Here is a 16,753-nt window from a genome sequence, read left to right as displayed (position 1 = left end):
AGTTGTATGGCATTGAAGCTTGCCTGGAGGGTTGTTAACACAGTGTCCAAAGAAGGGCCGGAAGTATACAGAATGGTGTCGTCTGCGTAGAGGTGGATCAGAGACTCACCAGCAGCAAGAGCGACCTCATTGATGTATACAGAGAAGAGAGTCGGTCCAAGAATTGAACCCTGTGGCACCCCATAGAGACTGCCAGAGGTCCGGACAGCAGACCCTCCGATTTGACACACTGAACTCTATCAGAGAAGTAGTTGGTGAACCAGGCGAGGCAATCATTTGAGAAACCAAGGCTGTCGAGTCTGCCGATGAGGATGCGGTGGTTGACAGAGTCGAAAGCCTTGGCCAGATCAATGAATACGGCTGCACAGTAATGTTTCTTATCGATGGCGGTTAAGATATCGTTTAGGACCTTGAGCGTGGCTGAGGTGCACCCATGACCAGCTCTGAAACCAGATTGCATAGCAGAGAAGGTATGGTGAGATTCGAAATGGTCGGTAATCTGTTTGTTGTCTTGGCTTTCAAGACCTTAGAAAGGCATGGTAGGATAGATATAGGTCTGTAACAGTTTGGGTCAAGAGTGTCCCCCCTTTGAAGAGGGGGATGACCGCAGCTGCTTTCCAATCTTTGGGAATCTCAGATGACACGAAAGAGAGGTTGAACAGGCTAGTAATAGGGGTGGCAACAATTTCGGCAGATAATTTTAGAAAGAAAGGGTCCAGATTGTCTAGCCCGGCTGATTTGTAGGGGTCCAGATTTTTCAGCTCTTTCAGAACTTCAGCTGAATGGATTTGGGAGAAGGAGAAATGGGGAAGGCTTGGGCGAGTTGCTGTTGGGGGTGCAGTGCTGTTGACCGGGGTAGGAGTTGCCAGGTGGAAAGCATGGCCAGCCGTAGAAAAATGCTTATTGAAATTCTCAATTATGGTGGATTTATCAGTGGTGACAGTGTTTCCTATCTTCAGTGCAGTGGGCAGCTGGGAGGAGGTGTTCTTATTCTCCATGGACTTTACAGTGTCCCAGAACTTTTTTGAGTTAGTGTTGCAGGAAGCAAATTTCTGCTTGAAAAAGCTAGCCTTGGCTTTTCTAACTGCCTGTGTATAACGGTTTCTAGCTTCCCTGAACAGCTGCATATCACGGGGCTGTTCGATGCTAATGCAGAACGCCATAGGATGTTTTTGTGTTGGTTAAGGGCAGTCAGGTCTGGGGAGAACCAAGGGCTATATCTGTTCCTGGTTCTAATTTTCTTGAATGGGGCATGTTTATTTAAGATTGTTAGGAAGGCATTTAAAAAAATATCCAGGCATCCTCTACTGACGGGATGAGATCAATATCCTTCCAGGACACCCCGGCCAGGTCGATTAGAAAGGCCTGCTCGCTGAAGTGTTTCAGGGAGCGTTTTACAGTGATGAGTGGAGGTCGTTTGACCGCTGACCCATTACGGATGCAGGCAATGAGGCAGTGATCGCTGAGATCTTGGTTGAAGACAGCAGAGGTGTATTTAGAGGGGAAGTTGGTTAGGATGATATCTATGAGGGTGCCCGTGTTTAAGGCTTTGGGGGTACCTGGTAGGTTCATTGATAATTTGTGTGAGATTGAGGGCATCAAGTTTAGATTGTAGGATGGCTGGGGTGTTAAGCATGTTCCAGTTTAGGTCGCCTAGCAGCACGAGCTCTGAAGATAGATGGGGGCAATCAGTTCACATATGGTGTCCAGAGCACAGCTGGGGGCAGAGGGTGGTCTATAGCAGGCGGCAACGGTGAGAGACTTGTTTTTAGAGAGGTGGATTTTTAAAAGTAGAAGTTCAAATTGTTTGGGTACAGACCTGGATAGTAGGACAGAACTCTGCAGGCTATCTTTGCAGTAGATTGCAACACCGCCCCTTTGGCAGTTCTATCTTGTCTGAAAATGTTGTAGTTTGGAATTAAAATTTCTGAATTTTTGGTGGTCTTCCTAAGCCAGGATTCAGACACAGCTAGAACATCCGGGTTGGCAGAGTGTGCTAAAGCAGTGAAAAGAACAAACTTAGGGAGGAGGCTTCTAATGTTAACATGCATGAAACCAAGGCTATTACGGTTACAGAAGTCATCAAAAGAGAGCGCCTGGGGAATAGGAGTGGAGCTAGGCACTGCAGGGCCTGGATTCACCTCTACATCGCCAGAGGAACATAGGAGGAGAAGAATAAGGGTACGGCTAAAAGCAATAAGAATTGGTCGTCTAGAACGTCTGGAACAGAGAGTAAAAGGAGGTTTCTGGGGGCGATAAAATAGCATCAAGGTATAATGTACAGACAAAGGTATGGTAGGATGTGAATACAGTGGAGGTAAACCTAGGTATTGAGTGATGAAGAGAGATATATTGTCTCTAGAAACATCATTGAAACCAGGAGATGTCATTGCATGTGTGGGTGGTGGAACTAATAAGTTGGATAAGGTATAGTGAGCAGGACTAGAGGCTCTACAGTGAAATAAGCCAATAAACACTAACCAGAACAGCAATGGACAAGACATATTGACATTAAGGAGAGGCATCCTTAGTCGAGTGATCAAAAGGGTCCAGGGAGTGGAGAGGTTGGTTTGGGGGTCACGGCGATTTAGACAGCTAGCCAGGACATCGGTAGCAAGCTAGCATAGGATGGAGGTCTGTTGTTAGCCACCTCTTGCGTTCCGTCAGTAGATTAGTGGAGTTCCGTGTTGTAGAGGGGATTAGTCCAAATCACACAACAACAAAAAAATAAAAACAATAGATATAGTTATAGAGGCCCAAGAAGAAACATAATAATAATAAAAATAAATAAATTGTCCGATTGTCTATTCTGAGAGCAGCCGGTATGACAGCTAACGGTTAGCAGGCCGCAGATGGGCATTCAGGTAACGTCGCGACGGAGGAGCCAGCCGGATCTCCTTCGGGTAGATAACGTCGGCAGTCCAGTTGTGAAGGCCCGGTGGGGCTCCGCGTAGGCAGTAAAACGGGTCCGGATAGGTGACTGCAGCCCAGGAGTGATTGACGGAGCTCAGGAGTGATTGACGGAGCTGGCTAGCTCCGGAGTAATTGATGTTTGCTCCGGAATCGACGAAAGCAGATAGACACACGGATAGCAGCCAGCTAGCTGTGAGATCCGGGAGTGAATGTCCAGAGAGCAGTTGAAATCCAGGGACATGGAGAGAAAAATCGGTCCGGTATGTTCCGTTCCGAGCCGCGCTGCGCCGTACAAAACTGGCGATAGATTTTCGAGTTAAAGGATAGCTGATGACCACAAACCGTGGTTAGCTAAATACTAACGAGTTGCCAGTAAAGAAGCTAACTAGCTTCTGATTAGCTCCTGGCTAGCTTCTTGGAGTTTCTGGCTAGCTTCTTGGAGGATTGCAGATTTGAGGTAAATAATACGTATTTATACATATCAATTGGTGAGGCAGGTTGCAGGAGAGTGTATTGAAGATGAGTTGATGGAAAATAAAAATAAAATGTATGTGAAAAAAGTTGTAAAATATATATATATACACGACACGACAAGACGAGGACAAAAGACGTCTGAACTGCTATGCCATCTCGGGCAGAAGATGTACACATTTGTACTGTAGTCCCAGACAAGCACACCGGATTCAACTGGATTTGGGAAAGAAATACTGTACACCTCAACAGGACACACTTGTGTATGTGATCATATGTAAGTGTACAAAATTATGTAACAAGGAAATATATTGGCAAGGAAATATATCATTTGCAGCATCATTGGAAACATGAAAAATCTTTTGAGATGCTTTATTACAGTAATTACAGAAGTGTGTGTGCCTTCATAACATACTGAAGAGATGACATGTGCTCATAATAGGTGCCAGAAAGGCTTGTTCCAATAAGCAGCTGGATTGTGTGATTCCCAAATACTTCTGCTAGAAGTTCAACAGTATTTTGAAGAACTGTCAAAATCTGCAGAGAAATTCTTAACATCTGAATAAGAAGAGACTCAGACAACCAGAAATCCTGAAGTAAAAGTTTTAACATCAGAATGAATATGTTTTTATAACCATATAACCAGATCTGACTGAGCACTTACAAAGAGAATCATGGCAAAAAGAGATAATAAAATCAAAGGGAAATCTGAGACGGCAGTTGAAGAGGTAAAAAAAAGAGGAGAGAGGGCCAGGAGGCACTGATCGTAGTGGAGGGAATTTCAGGGCAATCAAATCAGTCATTTTTGTAAATAAAGTCCAACCCCCACTACTTCCTCATCCTCGACGGTTAGCGTGATGCAGGCAGCCACCGCTTACCCAGCCACCCACTCACCTCCAGCGGACTGGGCCGCGACCAATCAGACAGCCAAAGGGCCCAGGGCCATGTGGAAGATGCGCTGGATGGGGAAGCCACGGCTGTGTGGGATGAGCCTCATAAGCCGTGCACACACACACTGGCTGAGTCTTTCCATTTGGAACTTTGGGAGAGAATAATAACAGGAGGTTGATGATGAATACATCACTGATATGAGACGAGGCAGCAAGAAAGGGGTTGAAACTTGTTTATAGAGCGCTAGAGAGACAGAGAGAGCGAGAGAGGGAGATCTAAATCAAACAAACACAGCATACATAGTAGAATACAGTAAGTTGCACACTGCACAGTGAGAGAGGGTGAAGAGGGAACATTATGATGGGCAAAAAAAGAGACAGAGCCTTGGTGAAGAACATAGAAATCCATCAGACAGGTATGATTTATTTAACAAGGCCCCGCCAAAACCTAAACTAATATTCCAAAATGAGAGTGGTCAATGTGTCCTGAGGAACACAGAGAGATTTCTCTGCCATTCCAAACTGATGAGGCATAGAGCGCTGTGGGATGCTTACAGTATAGATGAATAACACTGTATCAAAGTTTCTCTCTACCATCTTCTTGTCTCACCTTCTGGTGGACTTTTCAAACAGTTACAGACTCAGAGGGTGTGAAAGGCATATAATATGAGGAATAATTCAACAAAAGATTACTCTGCAGCACCTTAAACTTGGGTAGAGCTTTGAAACTCCCAGACTTGAGGTATCTGATTTGAACTCTGAGCCAGCCACCTCTTTGACAGGCAGTGTGTGAGAGCTGGAGAGATGAGTAACGTGCAGGAGATATACTGCTCAAAGGACAAGAAAATAACACACCTCACCAGTCTTACTCAGTCCTTACAGTCAAGAGTAGGAATAAAATGAGCAGAGTGCCAATTCAAAAAACTATACTGTCATGGAGGTTTTTGAATTGGCACTCTCCTCATGTATCTCTGCTCTGCTGAGTTGTCTCCATTTCAAAAAAGGTTCATACAAGTCAATCCATTAGCAGAAAAGGTTGACACAAGTCAATCCAATTGCAAATGTGCTAAAGGTTTCTGCTGGCTATCAGCAACAGTTGGAGAGATTTGAAGTGAGATTTGAAACCCTTCCTAAGGTATTTAGCCTACAGGGATACCATGCAGGCATAATATGTCTATCTGTATTGTTTTTTTATGTAAGTAATTGATACCGGAGTGCCAAGTCTAGGTCCAAGAGGCTTCTAAACAGCTTCTGCCCCCAAGCCATAAGACTCCTGAACATCTAATGAAATGCCTACCCAGACTATTTGCTTTGCCCCCCCCCCCCCCCCCTGTATATAGCCTCGCTATTGATAATTTACTGCTTCTTCGTTAAATATTTGTTACTTTTATCTCTTATTTTTTTGGGGTGTTTTCTTAAAACTGCATTGTTGGTTAGGGGCTTGTAAGTAAGCATTTCACTACACCTGTTGTATTCGGCACATTTGACAAATACTATTTGATTTGAAATAAGGCAATATTTATCAGAGCAGAGAGCACACCCCATTTGTTTCAAAGCCAAGAGGGATCTGTGCAATTACAACATTCTTTATCGAAATGGACATGGGAATAGGCTTGCAGTGACGTTGTTGCAGTACACTTAACTACTGTAGGCAATATGCAGCCAAATCAATCATTCTGAGGCAGATGATACAAGATACATGTTGGCATCAAAGCAAGCAGGAAAACGGCTCCATCAGAGCGGGAAGGGCTGCTGTCTCTCTGATCTCTAACCATGATGTAGATAAAGTTGTTTTGAGGATCAATGTAGAGAAAAGATCCAAACCTTACGAGTACAAAATCTAAAGTTGAAGACATCAGCTGAAAGTTGACCCTCACTTTTTGTACTGACCAATAGAGGGCAGAATTGTAACAAATATATTTAAATCTTTCTGATTAGTAGACTACCAGTACTGTAGGCTGACTAAAGACTCCTACAACCGTTTTTCATGAGTTACAAATCGAGAGTAAAATATAAAAACGACCATTTTAATGCATGACATATGCTCCAGCTATTCGACCGTGTTTCCAGTCGGTGTAAAAGAGACGGTGGACACTATCACACCAATCACAAGCTGGCTTTCAAATACCAGCCAATAGAAAGTCAGACATATGAGAGAGAGGCGGTCGTGTTTGGGTTTTGTTTTCAGACAGGTGTCGCATGCAAACCTGAGTCTTCCTAGCTAATATTTCAGAGATTATTTGAAATATACCTAGTTCACAAGTAAAAACAACATCGGACTGAAAAATGAATTGTCCGCCATCGAAAAGGATTTATGCAGATTTGCCCGTATGGATCGTAGAAGATCACTGTGATGTAAGAACATTTAGCTAGCAGTAGCTATATTTAGTTAGCTAGAGTTAGCTACATTTTTGTAATATCTAACGTTATCTTGCTAGCTAATTGCACACTGAAAAAATACAATATATTACCCATTTGAGTGTCTCTACAATGGCGATCTGCGATGCTACCTCACTTTCTGAAAATAGCAAATTCCTTAGCTGGCTAAGAGATCACATTACATTTGCTTAGCTAGCTGGCAAGCTAACGTTAGCTAGCTACTTTACTAAGGATTCATGCATGCTTACTCTATAATTGTAACCAGATTAGGTCTATTTTCTGGTTTTGAACAACCAGGGTTTTGTTCCAGCCCAGCACCAACACATTTAAATGCAATACTTTGTTATCCAGACTGGAGATCATGATTTTTGTTGATTATCTGAAAGGTAACGTTAGCTTAGTGCTGGAACAAAAGCCTGCACACCCAGTCCAGGACCCTGGGCTAGATATAGATAGGTACCACTGATCCCCCCCAGTCTTGCTTGACATAGACACATTGTTTTAATGAATTTTGAGAATGTATCTATCTTTTATCTGCTTGAATTGTGTCCCTCAGGTGGTAAGTCCTATATATCGGGCTATAGCATCAAGGCACTTGCCGCTGAAGAACATCAAGATGGTCCATCTGGATTCCCACCCAGACCTCCTCATACCTGTCAATATGCCTGCAGATACTGTGTTTGACAAGGACTCCTTGCTCAGGTGGGATTACTGATGAACAGGGAGACTGGCCTGTACTGTACCGGTAAACACACTGTATGGACACGGACATGCCATCATCCCACATTTTATATATCCTTGAAATCTTTGTTTGCTAAGTTACCTCTACAGCACAGACTAACATTCATTACATTTCACTAAATTAATAGGGCATGACATGACCAGTATTAGCAAATGCATTACATGCATTCACTCGCTGATCATGTATTGTTATTTTTTTGCAGTGAGCTGAGCATTGAGAACTGGATCATGCCCATGGTATATGCTGGGCATGTGTCTCACGTGGCATGGCTCCATCCCTACTGGGCACAGCAGATCAAGGAAGGCGAGCACGCCTTTTCTGTGGGAAAAGACTCCTCCACAACCACCATCAGGTAATTAATTGTTAGCCAATCACTTCCTGATTTTCTGGATTTCGTATACAGGGAGGTATGGTTTGAACCCAAATACATTTCTTATTTGTACTTTGTTTGATTTTGTTTCAGAGTTACAAGTAAGGACGATTACTTTTTAAGTGACGGCCTGTATGTTCCTCAGGATCAGCTGGAGAATCCTAAACCTCTGGGACTGAGTGTTGTCTTAGTGAACCCTGTGGCGTGTTGCCAGAGGAAAGACATGGGAAGGGACATTGAAAAGAGCTCTGCCAAAAGACCCAGGATAGAGAACAAGGGAGCTGGGGATTTGAATGATGCTCAACCCTCTGCTTCAGCTTCCAAGTCTGAAAGCAGCTCTAGTAGCTGTACTGACAGTGTTCAGCCACCAGGTGGCAGTATAACATCAGGGAGCAGCAGCAATGGCAACAACAGAGAAGAGGAAAAGGAACCACTCAAAAAGCCTTGTTTGAAGACTGACAAGGATGAGGGTTCAATGACCTACGCTGTGAACAGCCTTCTCTCCGTTATCAAACAAACTGATCCATACATACTTGACATCGACCTTGATTTTTTCTCTTGTAAGAATCCTTTCAAGGAGATGTATACACAGGTAAAGGCAATTATTGGTTACCAGAGACTGAACCTTCTCAAGAAAACATATACTGCTGAGATGTTGCAGATATCTTACTTAGAATCAGCAGAAATGTTGTAAGATGTTTAGACATGTTGGTTTTTCCTTGGCATTCATCTCATGATTTGACGCCATCAGTTTTACTCCCCCCTCTGTATACCATAGGATGAGTACAATATTCTACAGGAGCTATACAGCTTCAGGAAACCTAGAGAAGACCCAGATGAGGTGAGAGAAAATACCGTCTGTTCTGAAGGTGTTATGTGTGTCGGAAGGTGTCTCTGTATCAGAAGCATGTGGTGTTTCTCCCCTGCTGTACACTACAACTGTGTCATGTTGTGTTGTTTTCAGGAGGAGTTGACAGAGTGTGTGGAGAGACGTATCCGGCAGCTGGAGGATCTGGAGGCAGCATTTGCAGACCTGGTGGAGGATGATAGTGAGGAGACAGTCAAGCGCTGGGCTGCCAACCCTGGGTAGGGTAAATCCCCTCTACCTTCCTTATGGTATCTGGGCTGGCGTTGCTGAGTAAATCTTCTGTACCTGCCAGGCAGTAATTTCTGCATCAGCCCAACTAGCCCTAATCCTCAGAACCCTTCTATCCTTAGAATCCTTCACTCAGCACTGGCCAGCTTAAAATTGGTACTGGAGAAAGATTAGATGAGATTGAGATCTACTTATGATTATTTACCCACATATAGTCCCTTGAGAAAGTATTCACACCCCTTGACTTTTCCCACATTTTGTTGTGATACAGCCTGAATTTAAAATAAATTAAATTGAGATTTTGTCACTGGTCATACAATACCCCATAATGTCAAAGTTGAATTATGTTTTTTAGATTATTATTTTTTTACACATTAATTAAAAATGAAAAGCTGAAATGTCTGGAGTCAATAAGTATTCAACCCCTAGAAAAAAAAGAGGAAGGGAAGCGCTGCTAAGGTACACAATAGTAGATTTTGGTAGACTGAAGGTGTTCTTTGGTAAAAGGGGTCAATTGGTCATCAAAAAGAAAGGAGGACCAAGGCACTCTTCATATAATTAATTGAAATGCCTTTATTTGTATGGCATGTTCAATGGAAACAAAGTTTCCAAACTCCGACGCGTTTTGGCTGCTTGGCCTTCGTCATGGAGTACAAAGAAAGGATTTTGAACAGCTTTTTCCAATCAGCCCTGATTTGAAGAGCGAATGGATCAGCATCAGAACGACTACAAAGGTAGTTTTAACCTTAAATATGACTGGGCAAAGTGCCAAGAATAGGAGAGCCATCTATTCCATAGTACACTAGAACACAGCCAACATGGACAACAACATAACTGAGGGCAATGGAGCAAAATGTCCACTAGATGACAGCAAATGGACCTATCACGACCCTACAGGAAGGTTGAGAAATCCATATCTTCATTTAAACCAGGGTACTTGGTGGCCTGTAGTTGGTAAATTCATATCTTCATTTAAACCAGGGTACTTAGTGGCCTGTAGCTTGTAAATCCGTATCTTCATTTAAACCAGGGTACTTAGTGGCCTGTAGTTTGTAAATCCATATCTTCGTTTAAACCAGGGTACCTAGTGGCCTGTAGTTTGTAAATCCATATCTTCACATACACCAGGGTACTTAGTGGCCTGTAGCTTATAAATCCATATCTTCATTTAAACCAGGGTACTTAGTGGCCTGTAGTTTGTAAATCCATATCTTCATTTAAACCAGGGTACTTGGTGGCCTGTAGTTTGTAAATCCATATCTTCACATACACCAGGGTACTTAGTGGCCTGTAGCTTGTAAATCCATATCTTCATTTAAACCAGGGTACTTAGTGGCCTGTAGCTTGTAAATCCATATCTTCATTTAAACCATGGTACTTAGTGGCCTGTAGCTTGTAAATCCATATCTTCATTTAAACCAGGGTACTTAGTGGCCTGTAGCTTGTAAATCCATATCTTCATTTAAACCAGGGTACTTAGTGGCCTGTAGCTTGTAAATCCATATCTTCATTTAAACCAGGGTACTTAGTGGCCTGTAGCTTGTAAATCCATATCTTCATTTAAACCAGGGTACTTAGTGGCCTGTAGCTTGTAAATCCATATCTTCATTTAAACCAGGGTACTTAGTGGCCTGTAGCTTGTAAATCCATATCTTCATTTAAACCAGGGTACTTAGTGGCCTGTAGCTTGTAAATCCATATCTTCATTTAAACCAGGGTACTTAGTGGCCTGTAGGTTGTAAATCCATATCTTCACATACACCAGGGTACTTAGTGGCCTGTAGCTTATAAATCCATATCTTCATTTAAACCGGGGTACTCAATGGCCTGTAGCTTGTAAATCCGTATCTTCATTTAAACCAGGGTACTTAGTGGCCTGTAGGTTGTAAATCCCAAAACGTTATTTTTGGTTTAGCTGTGTAAGACGGTCCCCTTTTCTAATTGAGGCCGGAACATGATCATGATGATTTCTCACCTTTCCTGTAGGGTTGTGATTAGGGAAGCACAATATATCGGTGAACATATCGGAATCGGCCAATATTAGCTAAAAATGCCAACATCGGTATCGGCCCGATGTCTAGTTTAACGCCGACGTGCAAAACCGATGTCAAAGCTGATGACGCCACGTAAAATGTTGCATTACACGTGCAACACAGCATTCCTAACCTAGCCCACAATGTCTGCTGTGTGGATCAAGCAGTCAACAAATCGAGCAGTCATTTGAAAGAGTAAGAACATTTCAGCGAGACAACTCAAAGGCGAAATCCATTAACACCAAGATAATGGAATTCATTGCCCTTGACAATCAACTGTTTTCTGTCATGGGTGATGTTGGCTTTCGCCGACTGGTCGACCACCGGTACACATGTTGCACTACCGGAGTTCCACAGTAATAGCGTCACTGCTATTAGCTTTAAGACATAATATGGAACGCCGTTTGGGTCTTTACGTGTCAAAAATTAATTTGACGCATTAAATAAGCTTGTCATTTGACACGTCAAATAACAGATCTAGTATAGAATGTTGTGTGATGAATTTGCATTTGCAAGCCAAGCGCCACCACTACTATCAGTAGCACTGTCAAAGCTGTACAAAAAAAGTCTGCAAACACCGGACACGAACGATGTGCTTACAATACTGCTTTAGTAATATATCATTATTTGTTCGACCACAACTTCTGGGGTAGCTAGCTAGTTTTATCTTACTTAGCTAGCACCAATAGAACCAGCCTGAAAACAATGACCAGTAGAAACTGCAGTCATTTTCATTATTCTTAACAATGATTTAGGAATCCTTGTGAGTAAGTATTAGCTAGGTAGCCACTTGTTGTCTTCCTATAGAAATTGAACTACAGTTCATGAAAATAAATGGCTAGCCAGCTACTTAACCCTGTTGCCCAAAGCTCATTTTATATGTAGCCAGCTAGCTTCATCTGGCTAATGAGGCTTGACCGGACCGGGTTTTGTGTTGTGAAGCTAGTCACAATAAGGATTAGGCACAATAGTGGAATTTGCGGTTTGCCTTCAAAATGAAAGCGATGCAGAAGGTTACAATTAGTGGAATTTTGCCATATTTAGACTAGATCATGTTAAACAAGGTTGGAATGTGAAGCAATGAAATGGGGTATAAGTCTACTCTGTGACACCCACAGAACACAACTGTGGAGGCCAAATATACACTGGAGTTGATTACCAAGAAGACAGAATGTTCCTGAGTGGCCTAGTTACTGTTTTGACTTAAATTGTCTTGAACATCTATGGGAAGTCTTGGAAATGGCTGTCTAGCAATGATCAACAACCAACTTGACAGAGCTTGAATATTTTTTTTAAAGAATAATGTACAATCCAGGTGTGCAAAGCTCTTAGAGACTTGCCCAGAAAGACTCACACCTGTAATCTCTGCCAAAGGTGATTCTAACGTATTGACTCAGGAGTGTGAATACTTATGGAAGTGATATATTTCTGTACTTCATTTTCAATAAATTGGCAAACATTTCAACAAAACACTTTGTCCTTATAGGGTATTGTGTGTAAATGGGTGAGCAAAACAATTAATTGGATACATTTTTTAAATTCAGGCTGGAACACAACAAAATGTGGTATAAGTCAAAGGGTATGAATACTTTCTGAAGGCACTGTAGATCTAGGCCTACTCTATATCTGCACTGTGTCTTTCCCATGAACAACTGATATAATACCTTTTATCCAAGTTGTCCTCTGGGGTTGATCACCTCTCTGCTGTGTGCCTCTCACACAGTCTGAATTAGATTAGGCTGACATTAGGATATCATTTTAGATAGAGAGATACTGTACAGGCGTGGTACTGTAGGGCTCTGCCTGGAGGTGATTATCATGGTGGAAAATATCGGAAACTTCTTTTGAAAGTCGTTTTTTTTCTCTCCTGTTTTTAGGATGACCTCTTTGGTCAAACTGGTTGGAAGCCTGCGGAGTCGAAACGAGGCCCCTGACTACGAAATGGTAAACAGCTTTTTTCACCGACCGAGTCATCACCATTAGTGTGTTTTTTTTTCTACATTTCTAATTTCAGGGAAGGAAAATAAGATGAGGAAGAACATAATGTAGCACTAATTAACAGTTCGATTAGATCATTTAATATAGCCTGTCACCTTAACAGCTAAAAGGGTTTTCTTTTTGCTCCCTGCCTCTTTCCAACCTTTTACTCTGAAAGGCACCATGATGATAAAAAGCTGGCTTTCTTTATGTGGTTGGCTGACATTCTCTCCCTTCCTATGCGATGGTTATGATGATGATGAAGGTGCACCAGGCGGGGCTGACCTGTGACTACTCGGAGCTGCCCCACCACATCAGTAGTGAGGAGGAGGTTGAGAGACTGGTCCTGGCAGTGGAGCTCATCCTGGAGGCCCTGCCGAAGCCCACCCTTGTCACTGTCTCCAGGTACGTCAGCGCCACTCACCCTCCCTGGAAAACAGCCATTTTACTTATTCAAAGAAAATGGGATTTGTAGCTTGCTGAAGGACATTGGACATGTAGCAAACAGTTTATTGTTGACCGCCATCAATTTATTTGCAAGATGGAAAGTTCATGAAGTACTGACTCATTCAGTTAGTGTTTGTTAGCAAAGGCGGATGTCAAAGATGTGAAAACATAGTCTTGACGCGTATAGACACGTTTGTTCTGCTACTAAGAAATTTGATCTAATCTTCAAATAATGCAGATCTTACGTCAATTGACACAAACACCTTAGTCATTGTATTCTCAGCAAAGTTGTTGTTTTTCATGCAAAGCACAGTCCATTTAACAAAGTATAATGACGCATCACCTTTGCCTGGATGACATTGTTTTTGAATGACTGAATTACAAGATTCTGTTCAATCGTGTTATGCAAACTGTCCAAATTGCCCAATGTGTTATTGGACAATTTGACAGCTGATTGATTCAATGTTGTGTTTGGCAGATCCAGTCTGGATGAGTACTGCCCAACTGAACAGGTAAACTCCATCCAGAGTAGGATACTAGCTGTCCTGGAGTCTTTATATGGCTTGTTGGATGTCCATAAGGAGTACGAGACGAAACCAGAGGACAACCTGCCCAAGGCATCATGATACAAATCATCGTCATTTGTGATGCATCCATCAAATGACTGACTTTCACTCAGAAATCATGCACTGGTGTCAGTGTGAGGATTCAGCCTGAAGATACACACATGTACTAGTTTATTTGAAAGGCTTTAAGTTTAAAGTATGAATTAATGGTTGAATATCAAGATAGCATGTCTACCTGCTCCTGTTATTTTTTATTTTAGGTGTATCAAACATATCTATATTCACCTGACCATTGTTACTGATACTGTACAATTTAATGAGGACAGTTTTTATCATTTGTGTTCCATTACTTGTTTGATACTTCCTTGCCCAGTCCAGACAATTTCATATGCAGGCATAATTCACGAAGTGAAATTTTGACTATGGAGCCATTTTACACTAAATGCAGTGATTGCACTGGCAAATTGTTCAACTGTATCTGTAGGAATTTTTCATTTGAATTAATATTAATTTTGTGCACATCTATTTCCCTTTGCTCATTTCGCAAATCTTTTCCCTAGATGCATCCCTTCAATACAATCTGAGGAAGTGCTGAGGACTCTTTTTTTTCTTTGTACTTCAAAGCAGCAAATGAGTATGATTAGATCCTATCCTACCCCACCCACTTCGGTTTGTTTGCTCCCATTGCCAGTTGCTTAGCAACTCTATTCAGTACTTTCACATTTTCATCTCACTGTTTGTACAAATGTATAAATAGATTATTCTCTCAGTCAAGACTATTACATATTATGACAAAACTTTAATGCCTTGGCTGTCAATGCAGAGTACAATTTGTCCCAACTACAGCACTGTCATTTTGAGTGTACAAGAATACCTATTCATGGTTGTACATGAATATATGAAACTTAATTTAATGTTATTCTCATTTAATTCTTACAGATGCTCTCCATAATATTGTTCTAATTTTGAATTGTCTTCTAAGGAAAGATAGGATACCCATCAGAGGAGGCCATATTTGTTGTAATGTAATCTATTACATTTTCCATGGTTATTATAGACTCAATGGGATTGTTTTTTTTCCTGTTTTAATATTGCCTGTGTTACTTTGAACAGAGCTGGTGCATTTAAATAAAATTTAAAATTAAAAAATCACCCATGACAAATTGTCCAATTATAATATTCATAGCTTTGCGTATGATATCTTCATGCATCCTGAGGATTGGAATCAGCCTTTCATATTGCCTGGGGTAATTCACAACAGAAACACACACCGACTCAATTAAGAGGACATTGATGCACCTCAAACATAATCATATGATTTTATTTTGGGGATTGCAGCCCACCATTTAAAAAATAATTTATACCACAGCATGGTGTAGCCTATTCCACACATCAAGAACATTCTGTGTGTGCACAATCTCTGCTATTTGATGATCCAATGGCTGCTTTTACGCAGGCAGCCCTATTGACACAACTTAGTCCTAATACAGTACCATTCAGAAGTTTGGACACACCTACTCATTCAAGGGTTTTTCTTTATTTTTACTATTTTCTACATTGTAGAATAATAATGAAGACAACTATGAAATAACACATGGAATCATGTAGTAACCAAAAAAGTTAAACAAATCAAAATATATTTGAGATTCTTTAAAGTAGCCACACTTTGCCTTGATGACAGCTTTGCACACACTTGGCATTCTCTCAACCAGCTTCACCTGGAATTTTATTTGGGCTGCAATTTCTGAGGCTGGTAACTCTAATGACCTTATCCTCTGCAGCAGACGTAACTCTGGGTCTTCCATTCCTGTGGCGTTCCTCATGAGAGACAGTTTCATCATACCGCAGTTTTTCAACTGCACTTAAAAACTTTCAAAGTTATTGAAATGTTCTGGATTAACTGACCTTGATGTCTTAAAGTAATGATGGACTGTCATTTCTCTTTGCTTATTTGAGCTGTTCTTGCCATAATTTGGACTTGGTCTTTTACCAAATAGGGCCATCTTCTGTATACCACCCCTACCTTGTCACACGCAAATGATTGCCTCAAATGCATTAAGAAGGAAAGAAATTCCACAAATGTACTTTTAACAAGGCACACCTATTAATTTAAATGCATTCCAGGTGACTACCTCATGAAACTGGTTGAGAGAATGCCAAGAGTGTGCAAAGCTGTCATCAAGGCAGAGGGTGGCTACTTTGAAGAATCTCAAATATAAAATATATCTGTATTTGTTTAACACTTTTTTGGTTATATATATTTATGATATTATTTTGTGTGCAGTCATATTCAAGACCATTTCAACAACTTAAGCCATTTGCAATGAACCTACACAGTGAGTGAACCACATTCTTATTCTCCACCATATCAACTCTGATACTTCCTGCCCAGTGGGTCATTGTCCATCACAGACATAACCTTGATGCCTCCCTCCACGGGACTCAGACCAGTGTTCTGTATCCTGTATGCAGACCGCTATCCCATTGTAAAGGATGGTGTTGGACCGAGCATTGAGATGGGCCTGCGTGCTTAGCCTACTGATGCCCCAAACCAAGGCAGTTGGATCTTGACACCTTCCATCTGACTGGCATGTCTTGGCTGCCATGGATGGGATTAGGAAGGCTTCACCATCCAAATTAATTAGGTTGACCAACCTATTGGATACGCTCCAGTGATGCCTGCAAAGAAGTGTACTGTCTGGAGAGTGGAGTCAGTGGAACATGAAAAGTAGTTATGTGCAAGAAAGGGATCTCAAATGGGTTGTGAGACCCAAGATGTGCTAGAAATGTGTAAAGTGTGAATTGTTATAACATCCTTTGCAAACAGAGTAAACAATACTTTTCTGTGTTAGAACAGCTAATTCGAGTT

The 16,753-nt window shown here is 41.6% G+C and overlaps 1 protein-coding gene across 1 annotated transcript; it reads left to right on the top strand.

Annotated features, from left to right (window-relative positions):
* Positions 1-6,433: 6,433 nt before the first annotated feature.
* Positions 6,434-15,036, top strand: lg9bh5orf22 (linkage group 9b C5orf22 homolog). The gene is made up of 9 exons (XM_029642671.2): positions 6,434-6,629; positions 7,210-7,355; positions 7,598-7,747; positions 7,859-8,357; positions 8,544-8,606; positions 8,730-8,851; positions 12,772-12,838; positions 13,137-13,276; positions 13,797-15,036. The coding sequence occupies exons 1-9, from the start codon at positions 6,561-6,563 to the stop codon at positions 13,942-13,944; spliced, it is 1,404 nt and encodes a 467-aa protein (XP_029498531.2). The 5' UTR covers positions 6,434-6,560; the 3' UTR covers positions 13,945-15,036.
* Positions 15,037-16,753: the final 1,717 nt, after the last annotated feature.

The sequence above is a fragment of the Oncorhynchus nerka genome, linkage group LG9b (assembly GCF_034236695.1).
Source record: "Oncorhynchus nerka isolate Pitt River linkage group LG9b, Oner_Uvic_2.0, whole genome shotgun sequence".
Taxonomy (NCBI): Eukaryota; Metazoa; Chordata; class Actinopteri; order Salmoniformes; family Salmonidae; genus Oncorhynchus; species Oncorhynchus nerka.
The sequence above is the reverse complement of the archived record's forward strand: the minus strand, read 5'-3'. Positions and strand labels throughout refer to the sequence as shown.

Coding starts and splice junctions, on each gene's coding strand:
- lg9bh5orf22 (XM_029642671.2), top strand. CDS start 6,561: ATGAATTGTCCGCCATCGAAAAGGATTTATGCAGATTTGCCCGTATGG. Junction 7,356..7,597: donor GACAAGGACTCCTTGCTCAG/GTGGGATTACTG, acceptor ATTTTTTTGCAG/TGAGCTGAGCATTGAGAACT. Junction 13,277..13,796: donor ACCCTTGTCACTGTCTCCAG/GTACGTCAGCGC, acceptor TGTGTTTGGCAG/ATCCAGTCTGGATGAGTACT.